We start from the raw sequence: 17,907 nt of genomic DNA on the forward strand, positions 1-17,907 counted from the left end.
TCTAAAATACTTGGAATTTGGAGTTTCAGAACAGAATGCTTCCTCCATATTATTGCAAATAATACAAATCTTAAGAAATGGATTTATTTCTTAACAAAAACTGTTTTTTTTGCCATCAGAAGAGGGCTGCATCACACTGGCTACCAGGCAGCAGCGATGACTGGCTGCTCTTCAAGGGCCAGGAGAGAAGGGGGATAACCTGAATGGCAGAGGAGGCACCTTTCCAGCTGCTCCACCCTCCAAGGGAGGCAACTGGGACAGGCACCCAGTGATTGTCTAGTTCCATTGAGAGTTCAGGCAGTTAAAGCCTGTCAGTGCACCCAGGCCCCTGACACTGGTTACACTAAATAACACTTGGATTTCTGCTCAATTTGAATTAACTTACATCCTGATGTGCTTATTTTTTCCTCTGAAACATGTTTGTGTTTTACTTCTTCATACGATAGTCTTGTATTGAAGAAATACTTAGATTTTCACAGGAGGTTACTACTGACCATCTAAAATAATGTTTGAAAACTGAATAATCGAATATTGCTTTTTCCTCCATAAACCAAGGCTGTTTTGGCAAGTGAATGAAAGAAGTATGACACACAAGTCTTACAGGAATGCATACATGAAAATTAGGCTGTCGTGTTTACAAGGAAATTTTTTTTGTTCAAGGAATTTTTCAAACAATAAGTGGTCTGTAAACTATACTGATATTTTTTCTGAGGAACACAAGCTTCTTTTGGGTATCTTGTAAGGAAAAGAGTTAGGAATAAATACAAAATTTTGATCGTGCAGCTGTCTTATGAAAACTCTGAATCATTCCCAGCTGTTGTTGTTTTTGCATTACATCTATTATACAGTACATTTTACACCAGTCATTGACTTTTCTGCAAGCATAGTTGAATAAAAGATGTGTTTGAGTTATAGGTATTGAATGGAGTTAGCATCGCGTACTATATAAACTCTTGAGATGTTTCTGAAGAGAGAAGGTAAAGGGTTTATGTGACCTCGTCTGAGTATAAGTAGTATCATCCATGAGTGAACAACTGTATTTTCAGTATTCCTTTTATCTGAGTTCTGTAAAGCACTGTTTAATGTTTTTCCATTGGTTGCAGAACCTTCCCAAGTTAGCCGACTGCTTTTTTGCCAGAGCAACTGACAAGTGTTTCAGCATTGGGAAGAGTGGTTTTTAACTTCTACCTTTAATTGCAGTAACATCTGTTAAAATACTTTGAGACCTATATTCAAAGACTGATCTTCCCTTGATGTGTTTGGTTTACATCCAAACTTTTCAACCGGAGGGTTGACTGAGTTTCAGCTACATTCCAAAATATTGAAAGTCTTTGAGTTGTTATTCGCAAAGGGGTATTCTGTAGCTTCTGAGAATTTAAGAAAATGATGTAGCTGTGAAATATTTCGTAGTATTGTGCTGTTAATGCAGATGTGCAAGATACTGTTTTTTAAAGGACCTTCACATTTGTTCTTTGTTTTGAAAGAGGAAAACCAGAATCAGCAGTCTTTTCTGTTGAAGAAATATGCAGTTCTGCTCCTTGTAGGTGTACAGTCTTAGCTGACCAGAAACTATCATCTTGATCTTGCACCTTAATCTTATGTTCTTTTGGAGCATGTGTCTTGTAGACTGTTCACTTAGAAAAAACTCTCAAATCTGTTTTTCTAGTGGTGCCTCTAGGTAAATTTCCAACCAACACTGAAATTGCTTCGTGAAAGAATATTCCTTGTAAGAAAAATATTGTATTTATTAATTCATCGTATTTTGTTTACTGAACATTGTGTGCATCTGAATAGCTGTGTTTGTTCCTCATGTTGCTGCTGCAATATGAATTGTATTATTAAATACTAAATAGTAAACATGAAATATACTGGTTATTTAGAAGTTCCCACCTTTTATGTAATTTTTTCTTTAACTTTCGTAGCAACTCATCAGTGGTTGTAAAATTGACTTCATTATTTCTCAAAAAAAAGAGAAGACAAAAACCCCCCAGAAAACAGGAAGAAAACCCTCTGCTAATGCTTTGCTTCTGATATAAAGACTCCTGGGATTTAGTGTCTTAGTTTGAGTAGGCCAGTGGATTTGACTTAAGTTGTGGCAAAGTATTTGGTGAATAAAACGCATACAAAGCAAGATGATGCGTCCTTTCTGGTACATTATAGTGTAGGGCTGGCTTTTTACCTTCTAGTTATTTGCACTGGTGTGCCTAATTATAAGCACACAGAAAATAAATTTACCCTCTAATGTATTTATTTTTATGGTTTCCAGTTATAATAGTAAGATTTTTGTTTCTAAATATTTAAAAAAAATGAAGAAAGCTAGTACTCTGATTAAGGTAAAAGAACTGATTTTTTTTAAACCAAAAAAAATTCAGGCTTTTATAAAATTTATTATTTTACAGGTGTCCCTCTCTGTAACACACTACTCAGAAGCATGCACAAGGTTTACTATTCAACACTGATTTTATAATTCCCTACATAAACATTTCCCTTATTAATCACAGTATTTCCAAGGAAGAAGATGTTACTTATTTAGGTACTTCTAGTCTGAATTTTTTCATTTGTTAACCACTTTTCTGTATTTTACAGATTCTGAAAATGGAGTGGGGAGGAGAGTATTCTTTTGATTCTTCCAATTTAGACTGTTTGTTAAATGTCCTTCCTGGAGAACTGGAGTTTCAACAAATCCTTAGTGACCTTGATGAAAAAATAAAGAAGAACTCTTCTAGGTAAAGATTATTTTTATTTGTATCCAAAATATTAGTGAAAGTCACTACGTTTAGGAAATACCGCTTTTCTCTCTTTTCAGTTGTAGGTTAAAATTCTGATAATTATGTCAGTAATAATTTTACCATAACCACTTGAGCATTTAGCAGATTTTTAATGTCATATATATTTGTGCTGTAGTCTTTCTCTGTATGGTATTTTTAACAGTTGATCATCTTAATCTTAGGAATTACAGCAGTAGGTGTGATAGTGGAGGAAGAAAACGTGTATTCCCATGGCAGTTGTATTTCCTACAGCTATGAGATAGAATTTTTATTTACTAAAAGAGCTAAAGAATTTAAAAAAAAAAAAGCAAAATTTGAACTCCTTATGTTCTTCAAGCATTTCTAATGGAAGTAGAAAGAGCAAGTAAGTTAATATAATTTTATTCTTTTTTATATAAGCCATTAGTTTACCTATTTCAGTTACAACTGTTATGCTGCAACAGAAGATTTTCTAACTAGGATTTCTTTTGTATATATTTCGTTTTCCAGTTCTTTGTGACATACTGGTTTCCAAAAATCAATGCTACAGTACAGTGGAGTACTGGAGAGTTCTTTTTTGATGTGTATTGTATGCATGACTACAAAAAAAAAAACAGCTCAAGATTTTGTGCCTTATTTGAAAAGTGGTGGTGGTGTTTTGTGGCTAAACTCTTTAGAACCTTTAAAATACTTTGATCTGTGAAAGATGCTCTTAAGCAAATAAACTGATTGCCCATTTAAAAACAAATTAGTGTACCTTCAGAAATATAACAAACAGCATAATTTTGTATTAAATTTTGAAAATGCTTACCTTTGGATAACAGTGCACGAGAGTTGTATGATTTCAAAGAATGCCCTTCGTGACGTCTGTTTTAAGATTGTGTAATTTTAATGAAGCCCACATTTGAGAGAGGTCTTTGTCTGCTCCCCAACACCTTCCTGAAGAACAGAGATAAACCATTGCTGTATCTCACTGAAAACTGATTTAGGTCACTTCTGAATTATTGTTATGTTGCTTATGCCAGGCTAAGAGATTTTCCAGGCTTTTTGTTTATATTACTCTTATCTCACATTTTGAACATTTTCATTTAAAAACATAATGTTTACAAATGCAGTTGCGATAGTAATGATCCCAGGGTAGCTATGGTAGTGAATATCTGGGAAACATGCTATTGTGGACCACTGCATAGTGCAATTTCGTATTACAATTTTCCAACTGTTGACATCAGTGAAATGTAGAGTTTAGTTGATGTCGTAACACAATTATAGGTAGTTAAGTTTTGAGTTGCTATGGTCTCGAATATCTGGAAAAAAACAGCATCAGCATTTTTGGCAGATGCGTTGTCACCTCTTAAGCTACCAAACAAAAGTGATTTTGTCGTCATTATGCAGAGCCAGCCTGAGAGTTAGAAAGATTATTATCAAGATGAGTCTTTGGAATGCATGTTTTACTACTCTTTTTGTTTTTAATGTGTGTAAATGTATGCTGCTGGTTGAGAAAACTTTTGGCTGTGGGAAAGCAGGCCAGCTGTTCATTCCTTTTAATGGTACTTTGTATCAGTTAACATTTTGTGTTACATTTTCCATTAACATCGTCCCAGTGGAACTATTCGTACATTTTTTAGTCGGCTGATTGTGCCTGTCTTAGGTACATAGTCCTATAAATTAGAAGGGCCGTTCGCTGTAAGTTTTGTGAGATCCAAACAGTGTTTTATCGAAGGAGAGCAGGAAATTGGGTTAGGGTGTGGTACACAGCAGCATAAAGCTCTGTATTTCTGCTGAATTGACACTTAAGCTAGTTTTTAAACTAATTTTCACAAGGAAAATCAAAAAGTAGCCCTGTAGTTACCAGGTGATATTTTACTCCTGTAATATGTCACTTTCAGAAATGGAGAGGAGTTTAAAAGAAGATGGACAGCAGCTGATGTGACTTTTAAATTAAAAAGAGTTCTTTTATTGCTAATATATTAGAGGTAGCATGGAATGAAATCATTTTCGAGTTACCATTGATCTTTGTAAGTGGTATGATAAGAGCAGCTCTATGCGCTACAGTGATGCAATTGGAATACAATTCATTTTTCATCAGATAGATTTATGATTTTATTATACCACAGAGAATAAACATAATAGTATACAGCATATATATATTTTTAAAAATAAAACATTGACTAAAAAATTATGATCCAAAAGTGTGTAAATCACTTGAATGCTCATTTATTGCCTTCCAACTGAATAGCTTTTATAAAATTGTGTGACACGACAAATCAGATACGCTTTCCAGCAGTTGAATTACCTTCAGTATTTTTATATTGTACCAGTTCTATTTGGTGGTGCTATAACAAAAAAAAAAAAAAAAAAAAGAAAAAGCCCATCTATCTCTGCAAAATTGTTTTATTTGTAAGTTTTAAGGGAGTAAGTGATTCATTCATTCACTATTATATAACAGAGCTCTTATTACACTTGAACGTTTATTTTTGCAGCAGTTTGTAGAAGCAGGTGACTATGAAGTCTCAAAACTATTGTCATTGCTGGCCAGTTTTAAGTGCAGTGATAGTCTCAGGTTTTTCGAAAGCATGAGGTTGTATTCATGATTTCGTCAAGATTACTTTGTCTTCAGTTTTTCCCCCTCACATTTGCTTGGACTTTTACTGTGTATCAAAACTGAATCTTTGGATTTTTCTTCCTAATTGGAGCATTAAGAATTAGTAAGAGTTAATTTCTGAAGCAACGCACAGAACCAAACTTCCAGCTGATATTTAATTCTTCTAAGCAGAAAATAAGGTACGGAGCTTGAAACCAAGCTTATAGTGCATAACTTGAAAGCAGTTGCAAGCAGTTGATTTTTTTGTGTATTCAGATCTTTCTTCAGTGAGTGAGTGACTGCCTTTTAGTGGTGATAAAGTGACAATAGATTCTATGAGGAGGACAGTGTGAGGTACTCTAGGTCTTCTTCAACAGAACAATTTCTCAGAATTCAACACAATTATTTACTAATAATTGTATCTCCACAATACACTGGACACTGTATCTTTGTGAGGCTTTTTCCAAAGGCTTAATTTGACTTCAATCTGATAAACTTCAACTGACCCTCTGTCTAACTAACTGTTTCAGTCATCTGTGATTTTGATCAAGGTCTTTTTTGAAGGGCTTCAGTGAGGTCAATACTAATAATTGCATATAGCATTGCGTTTTGTCCCGTAGCTGTTCAATATAAATTGTAATTGTTATTTGAGCAACTAACAAGATCCTTAACTTGCAAATAATAGGACTATCTGGAAAGTACCTCAGTAAGGATGACATTTTCCAGTTATTGATTATAACTTCGGTCATTTGCATAGAAATACTTCCCACTATCAATACCTCACAATAAATGGATGGAGAAGTTTCGAACTGGGTATTAAGCACTGCTGTCTCATTCTGTTTTCCTGTATCAGAATTGGATTGTGCAAAGGCTCATGTGTTTTTAAATTGAGATGGGCTGCGAAAGTTGTCTTTCTGTTTTATCTTGAAGAAAGTTGTGGTTTATTCATCCATGGAGTTTTCAGGAAGCAGCTACACTTCACTTTCTTGTTATTCAGGAGAATTAGAAAAATCTTGGCATCTCCATCCAAAATCCCAGTAATGGTTGAGTATATGGAAGAATTTCAAACTAGGGCTAATAGTACAGCAAAAAATTTGATAATTTTATCAGTTTTGCTTAGACCTGGTATTTATCACAGCTCTGAAAAAGAATTTGACTCTTCTGTGTGAATGTAACCTGCCTGCTGTACTGTCATATTACTGTAGTATTAAGTTGAGAATTTAGTATCTATAAAGATATTTGAATAATGTTATGAAAATATTTGTCAAAATAGTACCTGTCAACCGTCTGCCTTGAAGTAATTGCTAGGAATGAATAATTAAACTGAGAAAGTGTCATGGTTTAGCCCAGCCAGAAGCTAGGCTATCACGCTGCTGCTGGGTCAGTCCTCCCCCTCAGTGGGGTGGGGAGGAGAAAATCGGGAGGAAAGGGTAAAACCAGTGAGTTGGGACAAGGGCAATTTAATAGAACAATACAAGAAAAATGAGAAAGAATAATGAAGTACAATAATGCTATTACAAGAACAATACAAAACAACCGCTACAACTGCTTACCATGCGGAACCCGGAACTTCGTCCGCTCCCAATGCATGAAGCAAAACCCTTCCCCTGGCGGCTCCCCCAAAATATATGCTCTGAGCATGACATCACACGGTATTGAATAGCCCACTGGCCAGGCTGGGTCAGCTGCTTGCCCTGTGTCCCCTCTCAGCTTCCTGCCAGAAATTTAACTCTTTCCCAGCCAAACCCAGGACAGAAATGAATGTACTTTAATTCCTGTTCAGCCTGTGTTGTCTTTGTGCATGATCACCGAGTTTGGGATAGCTGTTTCTTATCACCTTCCTAGCTGGACAGCTCAGAGGTTCTCGGAGATTGGCTATTTTAATAGACATACAGTTTCTGAACTCCAATCTGCAGTGATAATAATTGTGTCAGTACCTTTTGGATAGTTAGTTAGCTGTCACATGCATCTGCAGAAGCTGTAGTCAGATCTTTGGCTGCACTGTGAAATACCCCGATGAATTTCATATGAGAATACACAAGACAGTGGTTTTTTAGCCATTGTTTTTCACTGTCGTGTTATGGTCAATGGAGTTGAAAGACTCCTGTGTTTCACTGCCGGTCTACTGAAATAACTTACCAAGGCAAAGCTTACATCTTGTGGGCTGAAACATCTCAAGTCTTTAAAACAAGATTGGAAATTAAAGGCAGGCAGTGTTTCAGGTAGAACTGATGGTTCTCATATGGTTAAGCTATTGAGGAAGTTTCTCTTACAGAGGTGCAGCAAAGTCATCCCTATTCTATTTATTTCTGGTTTCAGTGGTACAGGTACTTTACAGTTTTGGTGGATATGTTTTGTAAGTAGCTAATTTAGAGATAAGAAGTAGCTTGCAAAGTCCTTGAAGCAGGGACTGCGTTTTTGGTTTACATTTTAAGGTCAAAGATTTCAGTAGGAAAAATTTGAGGAAGTGAATTTTTTCAAGGCTTTTAACTTTATAATAAGCCTGTAACTTTCAGACTCATATTTTAAAGAATTACTGGTTTTAAAAACAAATGTCAAGATGTATTTGTCTTAACAGCATTTTTCTAAAGACGTAACGTTTTTGTAGTCAGTCTTCCCATTGGTTTTGTATTCTTGCATAAAAAATAATGTTTAACTTCATTCTTATTGGTCTTATTTTATTTTGAATAGAACTTACTTACAAAATGTGAATAAGAATAATATAGTCATACTCTGAAGAAAAAAAGTTGACATACAGGCAAAAATAAGGTGATAACAAAACCTGTATTATTATTAGCAGCAGCTTTACTTTCTAGCTTTCTCCTCTGCACTCTAAGTCATCATTGTAAAGAATATAAAACATGAAAAGGAATTCCATCTGTTTATGCAGTTGGGTTAATGAAAGTAAGAAAATGGACATGCCAGAAAGAATAAGCTGATGGTCAGATAAACTGGAATGGAACAGCATAAACAATATAGGCCTGGAACTATAATAATTATTTTCCAGAATTTTAGAAATTCTAAGAGGTACATCTACCATGAATGTTAATGTAAGCATTGCAAGATGATAAATAGCCATTTTTGGTAAAACCTTTTGCTTCAGTTCAAGATAAAGTTATCAAAACGTTCTTTGCATTAATCTTTTGGATTTTTTGGTTAGATTGTATCTAGCAGTTTAAACGTTATTATAAAAGAATTTCTTTGTATTTGTGGTTAAATGGCTGTTTATTAACACAGTAGTGCTGCGACATCAGCAATGACCTCATGAAATTGTCTGTAGATCAGGGGAAATTGTCTTAATATTTTCTTTTTGGCAGGCCAGCTTTCATGAAATAAAACAAAATGTTTGTTTTCACATGGGAGAAAGTGTAACAGGGAAAATGCCTGTAAGAATCACACGGGTAAAAGTCTTTCTCAAAGATTTCTCACTACTTGAAGTGTACAGCAGGTCCTCTGACACACAGGTTTCCAAATGATACCACTGATTTTGCATAAAATGCCCTGTATCTTTAGCAGTTAAGCTTTTTAATGAATATACATGGTAATAACGAGGTGGTACTATGTTACTGCTTCTATCTTCAAAAAACAGTGGAAACAAGTACTTCATTACTTATGAAACAAACTGTTCTTAATAAAAAACATGTAAACTCTGATTCTAAAAGCAAATCTCCATGAATATGAGGATCTTAAGCATAAGTAACATGAGATTTAAAGATAATTTCACTTTATAGCTTAGCAGTTTAATTTAGCCAATCTCATTGTCGTTTTATGGCTGTTCCATATGCTATATGAAATAAATTGAAACAGTGCTTGTTAGAAATTGAAAGGAGTTAGAAGATCATCCTTCAACTTCCTCATAGTAATCTTAGGCAATGGAAAATGATATATGGAGACAGTAACCCTCATTTTGATACTGCGCTTTTCAAAATAACGTATCAGTATGACAGTGCTTACATTATCAGTTCCGTTACAGTACGTGGTTTGTAACTGTTTGTCCATTGATGCAGCCACTTAAAAAGCAGTCTCTCCACATGATTAGGTTATTCCTAAAAGCTATCATTAACTTAATAAATAAGAGCACCTAGGATTTCTCAAATTCAGATTTACCAAATGGTATTGACATTCTGCTCCAGAAAAGAACTCCATTGTAGACACAGATAGCATAACAGAATGTTGCTTGGTGTTTAAAACAAGACCCAAACCCTCTCACCTCTAAAAAGGAGAAGCTATTTCAGCGAAATAATTTTCACTGGCGTAATGGTATACTAGTAGTACTAACTACAAGCATTGATGTGCCCACAAAGGCTCCAGATACTCTTTGTGTGGGACTAAAGATTTCTTTCTTGAAAAATCAGTCAATTATACAAAAATCTAAATAAGCATAACTATCAGATTTCTTTGCTACAGAAAAAGGTTAATTTTTTCTTTGAGCTTTTGTAGTCCTCTTCTTGTTAGCAGTTTGGTGGCGATTTTTTTCTGTTTGTGCCTGAACAGTTCCACAGGTTCAAACAAAAGTGGAATTATCTGTGGGAGAAAAATTAATTGAGGTCTGTTAAATACTAGGACACTATCTGATCTAGGTCCTTGTGTCACCAACTGCTAGAGACGATGAAAATATTCTGAGAAATCTTAGCTTTTGGTTTTTTGTCTTGAGTTTTTTAATTCTTTGGCATTTCCTAATGACCACTGTCAGAAACATCTGACCAGGAACAGCTGTTCTAATGTGGTACCAGTAAGCTAATTTGCAGCAGAAGAGTTAAGCACCTTCTGGTTAGGTTCAGCATTGGTACCTGAATTGTATCCCTCACCTTATCATTAAGGTTTATAGTTTCAGAGAATGTTTCAGAAAACATACATATGGAGCACAGAACCAGTTAATGATAGTAAATAAAGAAAAAGCATTAAATACTGAGCTATGTCTGATTTCCCTGTTGTACTCCAGATCTTGTGTTCCTGATTTAGACAGAGTTGCACAGACATGGTTGTATTTTTCCATTGACTGCACATGATTTTAATTCAATTTGCACTCCTGTTGTACGTGTGTAGTGTCAGTTGACATGAGGTTGATGCCTCAATTTGTTCAAAAAAGAGGAGCTTATTACTGCACTGAACTTGCTAAAATATATTTGCAGTTAAACCTTAATGAAAAAAGATTATCTGGGGGGAAAAAAGAGGAATTTAGCACTTCATAGGGCATTTTGTAATTGTACTTTTAAGAATAAAATTCATTAACTACCTTAAGAACATTTTTCACATGGAAATTACATATACATGTATATACCTACATATAATATATACATTTTTAAAAATTTGGCAAATTCCCTTTCTAAAAAAGGAAATCAAAGTCTCGTTCTCCCTACACTATGTGAAATTATAGTTTTAAATACTAGCCTACATAGTGAGAATTAATTTTTAATCCTATTTGGCAGACGTCTTTTATTTAAAATGATTGCTTTCTAAAGTCAGATAATACACACTAAAATGTTGGTTTTTTTCAGTGATAACAAAATTCCTACATATTTCATTTATTGATGTAATTAATGTAAAGGAGTACGTATCTATAATTAACCATGTTCATATAATACTAAATGTTGACAGCATGCTACCTGTGCTGTAAGTAAGCAGGATGAAAATATTTTTATCCAATTCAATGTTTACTTCGTTGAAATAAAAGGATTAAATAAAACGAACAGACTTTTCATGATTTGTACCTACAGGTAGAGCCACTGAAATTTATCCATCTAATCCCCTTATCAGTGTTGGGACAAATCACCGAAATATCTGGTCTTGAGAAAGCTGTAGCCTATTCATAGCTTGTAGTTTATTGGCTTGCACACAGATTCCTGTGTCAAAGATGAGTGTAAAAACTAGTTCCTAATTGAGGCAGATTGCCACAGACTAACAACAGTAGTCCCTTTACACTGCACTATGCTGTAATCTATTGGGTATGATTGAATGAGGCACATCAGCGCACCACAATAAAAGCCTTTGTTGTTGTCCCAGGAGTCAAGGTGTATGAACAAGGCATTTGGTTTCATCGCCCTGAGAACAGGTTTCTCAAGTTAAAAAGATACATGCCAATCTTTTGTCGAGTTTAGAATTGGTATTCATGGCTGGGCTATCCCATCAGGAACATGAGTGGGCCACAGGCAGAGAGGGATTGTTTTTCATGGTGGTCCTTTTTGCTCCTGATAAGGTCCTTTGATGATGGGAAGATATTTGTTTCAGTGCAATTAATTTTGAACTCAGTCATGCTCAGGAAAGTCTTAAGACTTGCGTCAATTTTATGGAAGTGTTTTACAGGCCACCCATGTATTCATGAGTTTTAAAAGTTTTTATATGTTTTAGCATTAGTTGTAGTTACTGAATTTGGTTTCTGAAGAACATGCAGATCTAAAATGTGACGACTTCATTTTGGTAGATACACTTTGAATGGTTTACCTGATGTCTTTTAAGCATAAAACAGATAAACACATCATTCTTAATGAATACAATTAAATATAGGAAAATAAGCTGTTCAAAATGACCTGCTTATTTTGATGAAATTGTTTTTAGAAGTGATATTGTCATAGTTTTGGAAGCAATTTATGGTGTGTTTTTTTTTCTGACGTTAAAAATGCTACACCTCTGCACTTATATTCTTATGATTGTCTTTGCATTCTGTAATTGTAGTTGATGGAGTTTTCATAGTCAGCTTATTATTTAATACTGTAATTTAAAGAAACAAAAGGCACAAAGTGAAACCTATCATAGATGATAAATCTTCACAGCATTCTCAGAAAAAATGCACTTCTCTCTTTTGTGCTTGTTGTAGGTAACTTAAAAGGAAAATGCAGGCTACCGTTTATCTCTGAGCTTAATTTAATGTGATCATTTGCTTATTCTTTTCCGCTGTTTTTTTTTTAAATGTCAATTCAAACTAACAGACTCGGTTCCCAAAGGTATGGATGACACTGATTTACTTTATTGCTGTTGATCATAATGAGACAGAAAGTAAGAATTTAGGGTACATTGCATAACATCTGTAAAAGAATAAAATGCAAATCACTCAATAAAGGAGAAAATCCAGCAGAAAATCAAATAAATGCTTCTTCTACATCCTGAAAACAGTACTGCAGGCAGACTAAACGAGGAGGTATAGTCAGTGGGTAATACGCAGTATGGCCTTTCATCCCTGATTTCTTGTTACAAATTGATATGGGTTGTTAGTGTTTAAGATATTTTTTTTCAAATTTCATATTGAAAGCAAAATATATTTTTAATAAAAATATTTGCTTTCAAAAAGAAGATATCCATGGAAAATGAATCTTTCCACACAGAGAAGTTATACAGAAAAAATTTAAAACTTTATTTAAGGTTACTAATTTAAAAAAAATCATATTTTGTTTTGTTTTCAAAACTAGAAGTTTTTACATTGGTATTTTTGTCATGGCTTGTAATACACGTACAAATTTGGTTTGTTTTCCAGTTTATTTTCTTCCCTCTCATTCTCCTTTTCTCTTCGTCCTGTCCTCTTTTCTAATCTTCTTCTCTTGTCTTCTTTTGCCAAAACTAGTCAAGTTTTAAATGTTAGAGAGCAGTTAAAGAAAAAGATCCATACTTCATCTCTGTAAAATAGAGAAGCAAGTGGCAATATAATAGGCAAGTTTGTTGTTTGCTTGGTGTAATGAAAACAGAAAGTAATATGATCAAAAGTATCTCACATTGAAATACCTTTAAAGAGCTGAGTCTCATCTCATTACGTAAATCTACAGAGACAGAAAGAACTAAATTTTAATTTGTGTTAAAACTTGCAGCCCTTATCAGCTGTAAGAACACAAATGGAGTAACTAATATACTTCAAAATGAAATTCAAATAGTAGTGAGAATCACTTTGCACTTCAATAAACCGAAACTGGCATCAGTCACATTGTTAGCCCTGTTTGTATTAAACCTAGACCTGCCTAGATCTAATCGATAGTATTTTTCTAACTGAAACTACGTAAAATATTAAGCATTGCTTTTTAAGAAAAGTAGTTCTGAAGTACTGAAAAGGTGTTTTTGTAGGAAAAGATTTGGATTTAGATTTGTTCTGGATTTTTTTTTTTTTCTGTAACTGTCCTCACAAATAGAAATAAAATAATTTTGGTTATTCATTTGTTCATGTGATTTTTACAGCTGAAATCCCTGTAATAACTGTACCAGCAACATCTAATTTCTTAAGCAGAATTATGATTCTAGATTAATGTTACGGAGTGGATCACCTCCTTGAAACCAAACTCTGTTTTCTTTCAAATATTCTAAACAAATGACAAAAACAAGAAAGAAAAGATCTGCTTTCAGCACAGCTGACTCTCAAATTCTTTTCAGTGCTTCTGTGATGTCAATGGGTCTTTAAGAAGTCGTTGATATATGTTATGTATTATAAAACAACTGCTGATTGCTAAAGGACCAAAATGACACATGCACCTTTGAATATTGTAGTTGATTCAATTTATTTTCTTTACTTTAGCTAACTAAGCACCAAGGACCAGATCTGAGGTTGGATGATGTCATATTCACTAACTACTTTATCAGGAAGTATAAGATTGTTTGAGAAGTGAGGCAGTACTTACTCTTACTGAGGATGGTACTCTCTGGCCTGAAGGAAATTTATTTTAGCTCTAGCTCAACTGTATTTAGATGTTAATCCCACAAAGTCAGGCCTTATTTTGTGAGAGTAATTTAATCTATGAAGAAGAAGAACTGTTACATTAGTTTGAAATAGTTTTTCTTTTTGAAATATGGAATATATAAAATGCTTTTATCTCCAAGTCATGAAAAACATCCTGTGATTTTTGTTTTGTTTTGTTTTGTTTTTAGCATAGAACAGTGTCTTAAAGACCTGCAATCAGAAGTGAATGACATATGTACCGATGAAATACTACAAAGCACAACTGACTGCCTTCAGTGGCTAAACAACTGCAATTTTAGTTCTCTCAGACCTTCTTCTACACACCATGGAGAGCTGATGGAGTTCCTTAGGACGCTGGTAAAAATTGTTTACTAAAGACTTTAATGTTTGGGAAGGTTGGTTATATGATGAGTGGGGATTTTTTTAAGAGGTTAATTAGTTTTTTTCATTTCAGTCTTCACTATGGTGACAAGCGTTCAGAAATTTTAATATAAGACTTAGTACTGTTTTTATGTCTACAACAGGGGGTTATGTTTCCTTTTGATCATGCCTTAAACAGACAAACTTGGGACAAAATCTCTTCATGATGTTACCACATGTTCATTACTGCTAGGACTGTTTTATAAACACATGTTGGTAAAAAACATCTGAAGTTACTGTCTACACTGAGGCTGTTACTGTTACTGCACGTTCTTCACTTGTATCAGTATGAATTTAACTTGTCCAATACAGTTGATGTCCTTCATGCATTATTTAAGCATTAACTTCCTATCTACTTGTTCTAATTAGAAATGTGGGACTGCAGCCATTGTCCTAGCAAGCTGTACAACTAGCTGTAACCTGAAATCAAATTTCACTTCAATGAAAAATTCTGTAACTTTAGAAGGCATTTTTGCAAAACTTTTTATTAAATAGAATATATGTATGGAAATGGAAGTCTGAAAAATTGAATTGACTAGGTAAGTGAAGTATGATACCTCAGTAAATGGCAGCCTGGAAGTTTATATATAAACTATGGATATGTATGTTTATATGATGTACATGTATGTGTCAAAACAAATAAACAATACCCAGTGGATTTTTCTTTGTCTCTTCCATGTGATGGTTTAGTTGTAGGACGTGAACACCTTTAGGCTAAGATTGACTGTATTGGCAGAGGAAAATTGCTGTGGAGTATTTTCTCCTTTGAGTCTATCTCTTGGCTAGAGCTCAAGCTTCATCAAATCGCCTCTCAGTTTTTTAGCTCTCAAAATTGGTTGTTGATCTTTTAGTCACCCTTGGGTCCACTGGATAATAAGCTGTGTCAAATGAGGAAGTCATCTCTAGAAACAGCAAGTCTGGAATGTTCGTGTGGTGAAGAAATGATTTTGTCCCCATCTGTCTCAGGTGATCAGTATGAATGTTGCTGTAAATAATCACCCCACTCCAGGGTGTCAGAGACTGCTACATGGCATACTTGATCTAGAAAAATGAGAGAATCTCAGAAAATGCTGACGTATGAAGTCTTTTGTTGTTCCTCTTAGTCCAGTTAGATCCTTACTTAAAACCCCTCAGAAGAGGGCATGGCAATGACGACTGACTTGTGTCTGTTCCCTGCTTTCTTCCTTCTCCAAGGTCTATTCAAGCCATATACCTGAACACCAGATGGCGGCATTTGTTTGGGAAACGCCAAAATATCCCCATCTCTGGAATGCTTTGAGTATATTTTATACAAATAAGCTTTCTAGCTCTTCAGCTTCCCAGGTGCTTACTGACTAGAAGGCAGTCTGGCTGTGGGCTGTGAAGTCCAGTTAAGCCTTGAGAATGGCTCTGTGTCAGGCTGCTAAACAGACAGCAGAGTGTGAGAAGCCTTGAAGTCTCAATTCTGCACAGCTTATCAGGAAAACATCTGTGGAGCTCAGGAACTTGGAGCATAGACAATCCATCTGTAAGAAGTTATACTTGCAGTAGATAATCTTTAGCTCCATAAACAGGTCCGCGGTAAACTATTTTCAATAATACTCGTTATTAATGAGATTATTATGATCTGACCTTTTTAAAATGTGTTTCTCCATCCATTGAACTAATTACTCAGTTGACTTAATTTCTTGCTTGCAAGCTTTTAATTAAGTACCATATAAGACATCTTCAGTAATAGTAACCTTCGTTCTACTTCTGGACAATATCTCTGCTCATTGTTATCCCTTATTATGTTTGTTTATTTTGTTAGGGATTTTTTTTATCTTTTAAGCTGCTAGAACAATTATCAAAGTAGTGCTGTATGTGCTTTGGCTGCAGTGCTTGTTTAGGTTTATTGTTATGGTATTCTCATGCATTATGGAAACACTCAGATTCTTCATGAAACCTGAAAATGTTAATTATGTGAAATTTGATCATTCTGTGCACTGTTTTCTAATTCTAAATACTTAAAAGCTGAATATGTACATGAACACATCTTCATTAAGTTCTTTTTCCTGTTAAACTAATGACAAATTAGTGGGTTTTTTTAACAAAATCTTCATCTTATTGAATTTGTTTATTGGTATGATAGGGAGTAGTCTATGGTAGGTAGTAGTCCAGTTGGTTGACCGCAAATGTTTTCCTGTATATTATTGTCACTAACTTTCTGCGCACATAAGAGAGCTTTACATACTTCTGTAAACCCTTTGGATACTATTTTGTATCTTTTTCTCTTTAATAGTTTTGGCATCATCTTTCAAAGTGTTTTTACAGGTTAATTTTTAAATAGAAAAGCCTATGTCAGTACAGGCAATGTTCAAAGAGACTTGATGACACTATGTTCTCAGATCTTCAAAGTTCACTTCGGGGGCTCTTTTTCTGAGTAACACTGAAGTCTAAGATGGCACCTGCAAGCTCCCTGTTTTTAATGCTTCAAGTTGCAAAGGGCTCGAAACAATACTTAGATTCTTAGTGGCTTTCATGAATAAAAATGTTTCTGCTTAACCTTGAAAAACAGTAGTAGGGATTTGCTCAGAAGACATTTTGGATTCATCATCCAAAATCATCAGTGACATTCACTGTTTTGAGAGCTTGCCTTATTTTTTTTTTCATTTCAGAATATAGTATTTGAGCATGATTTTTTAAAAAATTAACCTTTAAACTCTGGAACTCCACCTATGGAGACTCAACTCTTCAACACAGTGGTTAGTGATTAGAGTTTTAATTGACACAAGACACAGTTTCTTTGAGGCCACAAAACTTTTTAGAATACTTCAGTAGATGATAAAAAAAAATCAAATTGGCCTTATGTACATGCATGTTGATGTGTACGATTTACAGTTTTGACTAGTTGTACATATTTCTATCACATGCACATGGTTTTATAGGATGAGATTTGACCGATAACTTACTTTATTTTTCTATGTTTTGTAGTTTTAAGCAAGAAAACATTCACAGGAAGCATTCTGAAATAAAGACGTAGAATGGAAGAAAAACAGCTAGGCTGTTATTTTTAAGACATTCCTTTATGAGAGGTGATCCTGCTCTCTGTATTTCATTCAGAATTAGATACTGGGATGCAAGTCTTTGATTTTTCAATTTTCATCATGGAGCACTATGGAGTGAAGGGCAAAAGGAAGGTTAAGCTCTTGTTTTGTCCCGTAAGACTGCAACAGTTTTGAATCATGCAGAACAAATACTAGGAGTTCTGGTATTGAAAATTTTTGTGACTCAAAAGCATGAGGGGGGAAGCCCACTGCAGTTTTTACTCTAAATTTTGTCTTTTTTTATATTTTTATAAATTATCTATTGGTGAAAGCTTGCTACAGTAAAAAAGTGAACATTTTGTATTTGGAAATTTTTATGTTTAAGCAATACCATACTCAAATCTTATTTCTTTCTCTATCTTTCAAAATGGGAAAAGAAATAAAACTAATCATTTCCTCAAATATTTTAGGTTAAATAAATCAATAGTTCTGAAGGTGGAA

At 34.4% G+C, this 17,907-nt stretch overlaps 1 protein-coding gene across 1 annotated transcript in view; it reads left to right on the forward strand.

Moving 5' to 3' along the window:
- Positions 1–2,595: 2,595 nt before the first annotated feature.
- The window catches only part of KIAA0825 (KIAA0825 ortholog), a 241,253-nt gene continuing 225,941 nt past the window's right edge, over positions 2,596–17,907 (forward strand). Inside the window, exons 1-2 of the mRNA XM_086629541.1 lie at positions 2,596–2,726; positions 14,170–14,338. Of these exons, the coding sequence (XP_086485667.1) occupies positions 2,596–2,726; positions 14,170–14,338 (300 nt within the window). The remainder of the gene's footprint in view (positions 2,727–14,169; positions 14,339–17,907) is intronic.

Source organism: Tauraco erythrolophus, chromosome Z, assembly GCF_009769465.1.
Source record: "Tauraco erythrolophus isolate bTauEry1 chromosome Z, bTauEry1.pri, whole genome shotgun sequence".
Lineage (NCBI taxonomy): Eukaryota > Metazoa > Chordata > Aves > Musophagiformes > Musophagidae > Tauraco > Tauraco erythrolophus.